The sequence below is a fragment of the Scleropages formosus genome, chromosome 15 (assembly GCF_900964775.1).
Source record: "Scleropages formosus chromosome 15, fSclFor1.1, whole genome shotgun sequence".
NCBI classification, from domain to species: Eukaryota; Metazoa; Chordata; class Actinopteri; order Osteoglossiformes; family Osteoglossidae; genus Scleropages; species Scleropages formosus.
Window position 1 is genome coordinate 4722237 of NC_041820.1, and position 12554 is coordinate 4734790.

Genomic DNA, 12554 nt, shown 5'->3' on the forward strand with positions numbered 1-12554 from the left:
GTGTGTGGGGGGCGGGGGGGCGTTTGCACATCCCACCCCCTCTGTTTGGGCGGAGGGGATTTAAGAGCGCTCCTTATCGAGCAAAGGAGGCCCCCGTGGTGCGGCGAACGCGGAGACACTGCGCGATTCCACTTGCCTGTGTTTACGAGCGCGAAGCCGAGCTCCCTCGCTAATAACGGCACGTCACACGCGCGCTTATCTGCCGTGTACCAGCCGAGAGCTGGAAGCGCCGCGTCTATCTGTCCGCTCAGAAGACCGGCGCCTTGAACACGCGGTGCGTGCGTCCTCCCCCCCTTCACCACCGACACCAGTGCCGGGAGGATATTTCCGTTGGCGTAAACGAGCGCTCGCGGCTCCCGTCGAATGCGCCGCACCCCGGGTCGGCGAGCCGTACGTAGGCGCTGCTTGGCCTCCAGCCTGCCGTCACCCCCCCGCACACACACACACACCACAACCCCCACCCCCACCGCACGCCTGTCACGCCGCGACCTTGGATGCTCCAGCGCATCCCACTTGCTGGGCCAAGCAATTAAAATTCCACAGGTAATTAAGTGCCATTTAAATCAGAGGACTACTGCAAGCATTGTGCGTGCGTGTGCGTGTGTGTGTGTGTGTGTGTGTGTGTCTGTAATGGCACCGCTCCCATGATTTTTTTTTTTGTTAACCACAGAAGGACGCAGACATGTTGGTCTCATTTTTGGAAAAGCACTACGGACAGCAGTCGTGATGAAAAGTGCTTAATTGGGGAGCAAAGGGTGTGTGTGCATGTCTGTGTGTGTGTGTGCGCGCGCGCGCGCGTTTCTCCTTCTCAATGTTAAACCCCAAAATAGAACCCAACCTTACATAAGAGGCCCTAAATCGGGGCATGCGGTGTCTGCCGCGGCTCTCCGACGGCGGCGGCGGCGGAGCCACGTCTCCACACGGCACCGGGGCGCGACGCCATCCGGCACCATCCATAGGCACGCGTGCGGAGGAGCGCCGTCGCCATGGTGATATCCTCCAGAAATCAAGAGGGATTTTGCCCGCCTCGCGAAAGCAGGCAGGGTGCCAGTCGGAGAGCGAAATGATTTTAAATCTGACAGACGGCTTCTGTCCTCTCCCTCCGACCCCCCCCCCCCCCCCGCCAAAACAAACATGCGCGCGCGCTTGCACGCGCATTCAAATGCACGCACGCACGCCGCCACACCATCATGACTCCGCTGAAGATGCGAACAAAGGAGCTCCTGTTCGGTGGGAGGGTAGCCCTGCTGCGGCACTTCGGGCCTTCCCTCGCTACCAGGGAAAAAGGCCTCGGCCCACGGTTCAAATCCTTTCACCGCGGAACGGAACGAACGCGATCCGTGCCAAAAGGCTCCCGAATATAATCAAAACGCTTGTTTTTGTGCATAATTTTTCCACGGATCACAGACTGTACTCTGCCATAAAAATTAAACACTATCCACCGTAGGATACAAAGACACGCGCGCACGCACGCGCACGCACACACAGCAGGCACCGTGCCGCGTTTTCACTGACTTTCAGGGCCCGTGTGCGATAACACGGCGAAGGAGGGAACGCACAACACAAACCAAATGAGCCTTGTCTGACAGACAGCGCTCGCAGCGCGGACGCGCCTTCCTGGCCGCCGCAGCGAGAGCGAAAATCTGGATGAATATCAATGAGCCAAGGGGGGTGGGGGGTGGGGGTTGGGGGGGGGAGATCTCTGCTTCCTGCAGCAGCTGCGGATCAGGCGCAGACAGCTCCCGTTCCCAGGTTCCTCCCGTCAGCGTGTCTGGCCACAGCGGAGGATGCCAGCAGGCTGTAGGGACGGCGCCCCACGCGGGGAAGGACGACCGAAGTCCCGCTGCTGTCGGCGAACCGCACGTGGAGGACAGAACAGCTACGCCCGTGAGGGACGCCGGCGCAGAGGACATAAAACACCCCTTATTGCATCATTTCCCGCTCTACCCATATTGTATAATCGACCTCCCCGGTTCGTCCGGCACACACCCCGTATCCACGGCGACAGGCGCGCAGCCTGCGTGTCTGAGGCTGCGTCTTAACGGCGGCAATTAAGGAACATTACGCTCACATGGAGAGTAACAGCTGGATTCAAACTCACAACCCTGCGGTAAAGTGTTTAGTGGCGCGGAGCAACTGTTCCACACCGTTGCCTCGGTCTCCGCGGCAACGCGCAGAATGTGTCAGCGGAAGGAGAGGAAGAGCGTAAGGAACAATACGGCATGTCAAAGTGCTGAGCGTGATCTCCGCGATCAGCTAACGGCGGAGGTACTGTATGGTACTGTATGTGTTGCGACAGACTGCGATGGATTGGTGTCCCATCCAGGGGGTACCTTCCTTCACCCCCCGGGCTTCCAGAATAGACTCTGGACATGCAGTTACTGACAGTGGATGGGTGCATGAGGGTATGTATAGAATGAGCACCGAGGGGTTACAGCCACACTACACAATAGGCTAGAGACCAAACCCTTGATCCCAAATTCAGATCCCAGGACATGAACCGCTGTTGTACCCTCGAGACAAGTCTGATCCGTTTAACGAAATACAATATTTGAGCAGTACAGCTGTGTCCACAAAGGATGGGACACAGTGCAGTGGTCAGAGCTGTTGCCTTTAGCTCCCAAAGGTCACAGGTGCAAATCCCACCTCTGGCTGTAGCACCATTTAGTAAGCTATTCACCCTAAATTACCCCAGTAAAGAAAAATTACCTGGTTGTATAAATGGGTAAATAATTGTTGGCAGCTGAACATTGTACGTTGCTTTGGATGAAAGCGTCAGCTAAATGGATAAATGCAAATGTCCAGCAGAACTGACCACGGGGTTCGTCCTGGTCCGTCGTTCGTTTTAACCTTCTTGTGTAAATAATACTGAAAGCATTGAAAAGGGGGAAAAAAAAGGCAGTTCCAGGGTTTCGGTCCTCAACGAAAAGCGTCGGGTGGGGTGAGGGTGGAAGGTGGGGGTGGGGGGGGGGGGGTTCTTGCAGTCCATTCCGAGATCCACCCCATATATTAGCATGAGCCAGGCTTTCTGTTTACTTGTTTATTCGAGGGAATCGCATATTCCCTGCGCAGGAAACGCCACACACGTTCGTTTGAAGTCTTCCGATGGGGGTGCTGAGAGGAAGAGACAAACCAGCGGCGACAACACTGACGTGATGCACTTGGCAGCTGCGTGCGGCCGGGTTGGGGGGGGGGCGGCCGCGGGGTGCCGGGGTCAGGGGTCGCGGTGCGCCCAGCTGGAGGTGCCCCGCAGACGCTGGGCAAGGCTGGCACTCGCCACACATGATCTTCTATTCTCTTTGAAGCCCTCCCTTCGGGGAAGGGGGTGGGAGGGGGTGGCGGAGGCAGGCGAGGGCATAAACACCACCTGTTTATCAGACGCCGTAACATCCAAAGGTAGTCAGCACGTCACGGAAAAGGGAACGGATTTAAAAGAAAGGGGAGAAAAAAGGAAAATGCTGAAGCGGGTGTTTATTACAGGACGTGTGTATTTCTCAGATATTATTGTATGGCATGCCTTATGAAGAGGGTGAGCTTCATTCGCAGTTCCTCTCGGCCCAGGATCTGAGCGGTCCTGTTCAAGTTTATAGCCGAGAGAGAGAGGGAAGGGGGGGAGAGCGAGCGAGCGAGAGAGAGAGAGAGAGAGAGAGAGAGAGAGCGATGGAGATGGAGGGAGGGACCCCATGCAGTCGCCACTTCTGCAGCCTTAATGAGCACGACTGCACAAAAATAAAAGGAGCAGCCCATTCGCTCACCCTAAATGATTAAATTAATTAACAAAAGGCAGAGCGGCACTGTCTCCAGCGGCCGCCGACGAGCAGCCCGCACCGAGGGGCGTCCGAACCCCAGCGAGCGGGCCGCCATTTCCTGAACAGATCCTCCGTCCCCCCCCGGTTGCAGGAGCTCCATATTGTCTTGTAATATATACTTTTATGTATGTATGTATGTATGTGTGCGTGTGTGTGTGTGTGTGTATATATATATATATTTATTTTTTTTTTTTGCAATGGAGTGCAGAGAGCTTTGTTTCCACAACAGATTTTTACCCAGAGGGGGGCTGATGGCAAAGGGGCCTCGAGGGTGGGGGGTACCGCACGGGGTGTCAGGCTGGGTCAGATTTTGATTAAGGTCTCTTTATCTGGATCTCTGAGGGGAAACTGAGGAAGGGTGGAGGTGGGCGGGGCCACAGAGCAGGTGGGGGACGGGGGGTGGGGGGGAAAGGTGCGGCGGCGGGCTCTCGCCCTGGCGGCTCCTGGCTCCGATCCAGCGCTTTTAGTGAGTGCTATCTGTCAATGCATGAATAATACAGCCCCGGGGCTGTCGGCAGAATCCAAATGACTTCAGCTCCAGAACACGCTCCCGTGAAGACAGGCAATTATTCACCCCCAGCTGTAGCCATGGCAATCAAGCCCGCATGGGCTGCCGTGCCAAATGGAAAAATAAAGGGGAAACCAATACAAATATGGAGAAATAAGCCATGAAATGTCAATAATTTTTGCTTTAAACTTAATAAGCGGGGCCGTTTCTGTCTCAATCGCTTTAATTGCCGTCATTCCGTGATGTATTCGAGTTGGAAACAAAGGCAAATGCAAAAAAAAGGCGAATTGCAGCATGTGTACGCCACAAAAGACTGGATTTTGTATCTATATATAGACATATTTCAGCGAGATTAAGTGACAGACCGACCAAATTTTCGGAAAGAGTCTAATCTTGAAGATCATCTGATTGACTACTAACCACCATGAGAAAATGGAGGAATTTTAATTTGCCTTCTCAACTGACACAAGAGGTCAGCATGATAACATTATGCTACAGCCCATAACAGTTTTTGAGGGTCGTATTAATGATGATACATTTAGCAGTTATGGCACCTTCTCAAAGTTACGCAAGGTGCACGTGGACGCGTTGACGCCAAGGGATGTCCTAAGTGAGTTTCTAATGAGAACTGAATCGGGATGTTCAGATCTTGCTCAATCTGTGTGGAGTTTGCATTCGAGCCATGTTCACGTGGGCTTCTTCTGGGTGCTCTGGTTTCCTCCCACAGTTGCACGTGAACTGGCAGCTCAAAATTGTTTGTAACGTGTGTGTTAGTGAATGAGTGTGTGTGACTGAATTGTGAACCACAGGCCAACCCATCGTATTCAGGGTGTACCCTGCCTCATAACCGGTGTTTCCAACAAGTGGTCGATGATCATGCATGAAGAAACGGGACTCGTACATACAGCTATACTTTACACTATATGGTACATACGGTGTAAAATATGGTACAAGGGAAGGTAATCTGCACATTTAAATGCCAGTGTTCATAAGGATTCTCTAAGGTAAGGTACCAAAATTTGAGAAGTCATGATTTTTGAGGTCATGATATATCAGTGGGTGCCAGTTTACAGGAATGTCAAAATCGTATTATTAGCTCTGCATTGGAACCTATTTCTTTGTTCTCAGGCTTCCACCAGTGAAGAATGAAGCCCCGCATACATGGGGTTTGTCATCCCAAAGGTTGAAGCACCGGGTGATGCTGTGGGAGGCTGCAGTCCACGGTCTCCGCTGAGATCTTGACTCACCCCAAGCAAACTCCCTTCTAATTGGGGTGTACAGGTCTGACCTTTCCAGAGCGGACGGAGAGGAATGGAGCGTGCCGGTGCGAGAGCTCCAATCTGATCCTCCTCCCCCCGAAACCCCATGGGTCCCAGAACGAGCTACGGCGATCGCTCTTCCGGGACAGCGAAAGGTCCAAGTTCTGGACACGTCCAAATGGAAAACCTTTTTTCAGCAGCAAACATGTTCAGTAGATGCGCTCCAGGGGTTAAAGAACTATGCTAATGGCAGGTCATACCGAATCTTCTGTTTTTTTTACAGCAAAGCCTTTCTTCCGCCGAGACGAACGGGTTGGGTCTAGTGTTTCCACGAGGACTGTGGTCACGGGCGTGGAGAGCTCAATTTGGAGAGCCTGGGCAGGTTTCTCTTTCTCTCTTCCACTCTTGAGCTGAAGAGCCTGGCCTCTCTTTTCAACTCTAGTGCTCTTCCGTGGCGCGGCCTGACTCTTCACACCTCTCGGCCCGTGGCCCACTTGAGCACCGTGCCGTCGCAGGCCGACGCCGGTTTCCGGATAGTGGCCGACCTTTGGAGCAGAATGGGTTTGGGGGAAGGGGGATCTGGGCAGCATGAGAACTCATTACGTCGAAGCGGGTAGGGGGTCAGCTCCGTTTTCCGGAAGGGCCTCTCCACCACGAACGCGACGGCGATCGCCCCTCCACGACGCTCCACCGCTCCCGTCGCCTACATTCAATTTGCTTCTAATTCATCATCTCCTCTTACTCTACAGCAGAGGTCCACCAAAGGAGGCATTCGTCTCTAATCCCAACAACAATTTAGGGGGGCGTGCTGACCGCGTGACACGGCAGGCACATTTGTCAATCATCTTTAAAAGAGCAAACGGGCATCAAGTGAGAGTAATTATTAAGCTCACCCTCAAGCTGGTTGGATTTCACGCTCCGGTGAATTGACAGGGCATACATGGAAATTGAGCAGATTTTTTTTTTTTTTAAATAAATAATCTCTTGCATAATAAATTGTTGGAAAAACATGAAGTTCTAGGTGGCGAAAAAGCTGAATATGAATGAACATCATTTATTCTAAATTTGAAAAGAAACAGCACGGCTATTGACTAATTCTATTAAATCTGCGATGAATTCATTTGACTCCTCATACCGGTTCTTCGTTCTTGCATTTGTCTCCCGCTCCTTTGCAACATACCGGATGTCAGAAAAGTTCAGAGGAGTTCACAACAAATAACTTTCATCTAAAGCTGCTTACATGCAGCACCTTTTAGTTTTGCCTAATGTATTTATACGGTTAGGGTTTAGTGTCTAGGTAAATGAATGGGCTTTTCTGCAGCTAAAACCTGTATTCTTCAGCAGAAAAGTGCAGATCAGTTACCAGTTAACGCGGTAAAACAGGGTTATGAATGGGACAGCTGGTAGCATAGTGGTTACAGCTGCTGCCTTTGGACCCACAGATCTGAATCCCACCTCCAGCTGCAGAACTCTTGAGCGAGGTACTTACCCAAAGTTGCTCCAGTAAAATTACCCAGCTGTATAAACGGGCAAGTAATTGTAAGTCACCCATGGAGGAAAGTGTGAGCCAAAAGGAAAAAAAGTCCCTTTTAGCCACTCATCCCAATCAAAATGACAAATCTCTGCTCTCAGTTATTCAATCAGCATAATAAATCCATAACCAGTTACTTTGACGTAAACGGCAAATTCGTGCTACCAGGTATCTAAAGAAGAGACCTGTCTGACTGTTCACCACAAGTTAACCACAAATCTTTCACCAGTTACTCCAGTCTAAATGAAAAAACTTTACATTAACCCCAATATAAATGATAGAACTCTATCAACATTCACCTCAATATAAAAAAAACCTCCGTGGCTGATTACTCAACCTAGGAAACCTGTTGCTTGGTAACTCAATGCAGACAACAAACCTGTAACCAGTTGCCCAACCTATGTAACAAACTCGATACCAGTAACCCATCCTACCGAACAAACCCGTTACAAGTTGCTTGACCTACCACCAGTAACCTCAATGTAAATGTAAATGACAACCCTGTTAACCACGTTTAACTGACAGTCCTACCTGTGTGACCTAATTAAGTGAAAAAATAAACTTTGGTTGTCCTGTTTTAATTACCAAACCTCAACTATGAGAAAAAGTGTGTGGACTGACTTGAGGGGAGCGCTTTAAAGACAAGGAAGGGCGCTTACCCCTACCATGAGCGACAAATTCCAGATTGCCAAAGTCGTACTGAACCTGGGCTCATATCAGACTCATTAAATGCGAAGAGAAAAAGACAAGGACTTCAGTGATGAATGAAGCTTATCCTTACAATCATTTTTTTAAGCAAAAATTTACAAACATTTCCATTCACGCGCGCAGTTTGGATGCCTCTGTACTTTACGTCGTGGCGTAAATACTGCGCCGCTCAAGAACCCGCGTTGCGTTCGCCGCTTTTGTGAACCGTGGGCTGAAGAGGATATCAGTCACCCGCTCACAAAATGCGGCGCAAGACTAATTAACATATTAATGATGCCACCTTCTCGCAGCTTCTGTCGGGAAGTCCAAACACTTTGATAAGTATGTAAATGAGCATGGAGCAATCTGAAGTATAAATTAGCTCCTGAGACGGGTGAAAGAACCCTCCCACCATACCGATGGATCTTGCTATCGTCTTTATATTATTTATCTTTTTTTCTAATGGTGAATGGCACGTGACCGGGCGGCGTTTTTTCCATCAGCGGCGCACCGGGAGATCCCTTCCAATATTGCCTTTATGCTTTTTTTCTCTAATCGATAAATCAGTTGCCGCCAGTGCGGTGATGGCCTTAGCGATGGTTACCCCAAACTACCCATTCAGGGCCCATACGCTTGTCCAGTAATCTAGATACCAACACACATGGGATCAATCGGCGTAATTACACCCGAGGCCCAACGACCTCAAAGCAAAACATTCAGTGCGACAGGGACATTTCGGTAAAGAGCTGCAGTATATAACCCTGATATGAATGGTTAAGTCTGGGATTTACTGTCATGTTCATCATATCGTACAATTATGGTGAATAATTAAAACGTTTCATTAGCTTGATCATTTCCTGCCAGCCCATGTTTCAGCTTTGACATTTTAGATTAAGCTACCGACTAAAACAACGCCTCTCTCATTTTCGTGCCACGGCTGGGGGAGAAAAAACGGATGGATGATGGCATGAAGGTTGAGGAAAATGGGTTTAGCAGAGCCGTCACTCTGCCTTTCCGGTTGCTCTCTGTGTTTTAGTTGAAAGAGACTTTCCTACAAATGCGGCCTTTCGAAGGCGAGCGAAACTGCCGGTGCCGGAGAAGTGCTAAGCCTGTTACGGGAGATATCTAAAAGTATGAATAAACATTGGGCGATTAGTCTTGTGCTCCGCAATATGGGCTTCGTATTCTTCAGCGCTTGTGCGAATGTCAAATCCTTTGTTTACACTGGGAAGACGCTCATACTCATTTTATGAAAACGTTTTCGACACAATGCACTTCAGTTCATAACAGCAAATATTACATTTTAGGGAAGTCACATATTTTTTAAAAAGAATACAGTGGAAGCTATCTTCACGCACAGATTCATATAAATCCCTCAAGTAGCTAGCTGTGTGTTTTCCTTCAGTAAACAGCCAGCGCCAAAATGTAAAGTAAAGAAAGTTTCCCTCGGTAAGTAATACTGTCTGCATAATTTAAAAAAAAAAAAAAAATTGTTAATATCACACATTTATTTTTCTTGGTAAAGAGAACATGAAATGGCTCATCTAAATACAATGGCGTATAAATACTCCCAATGCAAAACGTGCCCTCTAAAGAATCCCCACCTTTCATGCGTTGCTGGAAATATATTCGCAGTCAAAAGATAGAACCTACAGATTATCAGAGATTTCATATTATTTTTTGTATTTTTTCTTATTTATCTCTTTTGACTTTAAGAACTGAGGTGATCTTGACTTCCGCCACGGTTTCCGGCGCCAACAATACAATAGACCAGTAATTGCACGCGTGAGATTAATTACAGCGTTTCAGGTGGACCTGTGACTCAAAATTGCCCATAGTGTGTGAATGGATGTGTGTGTGGGGCTACCTGGCGATGGGATGGCCTCCTGTGGCCTTGCACCCCATGCTTCCAGGATAGATTCTGCACCACGGTGGCTCTGACTTGGACAAGCAGTTAAGGAACGTGAGTAAGTGCGGGAATCTGCATGGGGTATAACAACTTCTTAGTTATTTGAGGGACCGAAAAATTTTAGCAGCCACGCTCAGTGGACCGAGGGGACACGTTAGGCTTGGGGACACTAAGGGGCACGTGTCCCGTCTTGTTAAGCCTGGGCTCGGCAGGGGAACTCACGGTGTCGAGCGGGTGGAGACTTTACCTTCGGTGTCTGGCGTACTTGCCGCTGACGTGTCCGCTTCCGTCACAGCCTGGCGTTGGGCAGCTAGAGAATAAAAAAGAGCTTGTTGGAAACAACACAGAGCAAAGTTGCTCCCAAAACTTTCTCGCCAAAGGCGGCGACACATCGATTGCCGCCATCGACGTCGCTTCCCGGCTGCAGATCTGCCATCGATGCAGCAGATGAGCCGATGTCTCTGAACCGCGACTGGAAACATTTGGAAAAATACGAGGGCTACGGTACGGGACTCGACCTAATCTTCTGCACAGTGTGCTGCGGTCTTGAAAGGACAGAGAAATTATAGCCAGGCCAATAGATGGACAACTACAGGCGAAAGGCCGCAGGGGGTCATTTGCATATTCGAAATTTCAGAAAAATATATGTGCTCACAATTTCTGCGATAATTTCGCCGGGCCAGACCACGGGCCCTCAGATCTCCCGATGGCCGGTAAACGGAAATCTAAAGGGCGAAAGGCTGCAGGGGGGTAATTCGCACGTCCGAAATTTCAGAAAAACGTACACGTTCAAAATTTTTCAGATAATTTCGTTGGGACAGACCGCGAGTCCTCAGACCTCCCAAATCGGTGGCTGTCTTTAGCACAGAACGAGATAGAAACTAGAGCGGCCTGCTCGACTGCTGTCTATCGATAAAATTCGTCTAAAGAGCTCAAAAGCCGCCGAAGCCCGTCGGTGAACCTGTGTTTATGTGACCTGCTGCAACACAACAGCGACAGGCAATTAGCGGTAGCCGCAGACGTGACTGGGCAGCGCAGGTTAGCACTTATCTCGTGCCCCCTGGCATCGACAGCATTACGGATGGAAATTGCCAGGGCTGCGAGCTGTGGTTTCCCTGGGGTCATCGCTCATGGACACTCATCCACTGGGCGGACTCGCTGCACCTTTTAATTATGCTGGGGGGATGGAAAGGTTACGTCCCGGACAAATCCCGTTCGGAATACGCGACGACTTTATTTATCGCAGAGCCACTTTTTTGTTCCAAATTAATTCTTTGAACGAATTAAATATGTGACACGCACAAAGTATTTACAGTCGAATTTTATAGACAGAACGTAACAATTTGACGTGCAGGCTAAATGCTGTAGCTAGGCTGCACATTTTTATACAGTATGTGTTATACTGTATTTATTCGAATATTTGGATAGCTAGCGCAACACTGGATCACTAGTGTTGGTATATTATGGATACATATCTTGCGGAGGCACCATTAGTATCCAAAATAAATTATAATTATTATTTATTCAGTTCGCTGACAGCTAAGCCCAAGGTGACTTACAGCATTAGGTTTGTATAATAAGCTGCTTACTATGATTTGTCCATTTATACAGCAGGGTAATTTTTAGTGTATTAATTCAGGGCGAGTACCCTGATCAAGGGTACTACATTGGGAGCGGGGATTCGGACCTGGGCTTTACAGCTGCAAAGCGAAGGCTCTAATCATCATGCCACCTGCTGCCCCTTGATATAGGAGCACGGACAGTGGACACATGTCGAGGACGAGCGTGGAGAACACGCATATTTGCCATGATTATTACTTCTATGTGGTTTTAACGAAACAACCCAGACGTCTGCATTTCAGTTTGATGCAGAAGCAAAGTTAAGTCTCATGGATGAAGACGGAAGAGACCCCCAAGGAAGAGAGGAATGGTCACATGACTTCATCCCTCACGCCGACTCCTCTTGAGTGACAGGTAAGGCCTTTCAAGTAGCGCTGTGTGCAGTAAAGACTCATTTTCCACATTCTACAAAGTTGGGAAGGGGAGGAAAAAGCAGGGGGCGCTGAAACGGGGGGTGGGCACTGGGGTTGGCCAGGCAGGGGGGGTGGGGGTGGAAGACAGGGGCCTCGTATCTGGCAGCTTTCTCCGCAGGGATGATTTCTGGAGCACGGCGGAGGAAAGGGAAGGCAGCGCTCCCATTAGCGGCCTGGACTCGCCCCCTCGCTCTAATGGGGGACGGCGGAGGGGGACGAGGGTGAGGGGGGTTCCATTTTTCACCGCCGTCGCACTAACCTGAAAAGCTCCTGTATTGCAGGCTCCACGGGCACTGAGAGGTAGGGAGAGAGAGGGAGAGAGAGAGAATCATCACCGAGCTGCAGATAGCTTTTATTTCTTGGTATGAATGGGAGCGACAAACACGGAGACCGGGAGCAATGGGACTGATGGGGGGAGAAGAACCAAAATGATGGCGCATGGTGGGGCCTTTCAGGAGCAAAGCGAGGGGTAGGGGTGGCGGAGTAGATTACTGGAGTAGAAAGGTCACCCTGGGCAACGCGGGGCGGCGGAGGGACATACCGCGGACGCCTTTGGATCGTGTGCGATGGTGCTTCTCGTCTGCATTCACCTCCATCTGAGGGAGACACCGTCAGGTCAGACACACGCGTGCGCGCACACATTTCCGAGCGCAGAGCTGCGACTCCGTCGGCGCGCCAAGTTCAACGATGCCGCTTCATAAAGTCCGTCTAACCTCTCATTACATGCAAGCGACACCTGTCCAATTTAATGGAAACGCACAGCAGTGCTCATTTTTGTTAAGACTTTGAGATAATACCCCCGAACAAAGACGGTTCAC

At 49.9% G+C, this 12554-nt stretch overlaps 1 protein-coding gene across 10 annotated transcripts in view; it reads right to left on the bottom strand.

The window, feature by feature from the left end:
* Positions 1 to 12554, bottom strand: part of myt1lb (myelin transcription factor 1-like, b) — a 78745-nt gene that overhangs the window by 34895 nt on the left and 31296 nt on the right. For 9 of the 10 annotated variants that reach the window (XM_018733026.2, XM_018733044.2, XM_018733020.2 and 6 more), the window contains exons 3-5: positions 12278 to 12332; positions 11996 to 12029; positions 9951 to 10013 (exon numbers count right to left, since the gene is read on the bottom strand). In XM_018733026.2, the coding sequence (XP_018588542.2) occupies positions 9951 to 10013; positions 11996 to 12029; positions 12278 to 12332 (152 nt within the window). The remainder of the gene's footprint in view (positions 1 to 9950; positions 10014 to 11995; positions 12030 to 12277; positions 12333 to 12554) is intronic. The other variant, XM_018732986.2, reaches the window with a different exon arrangement.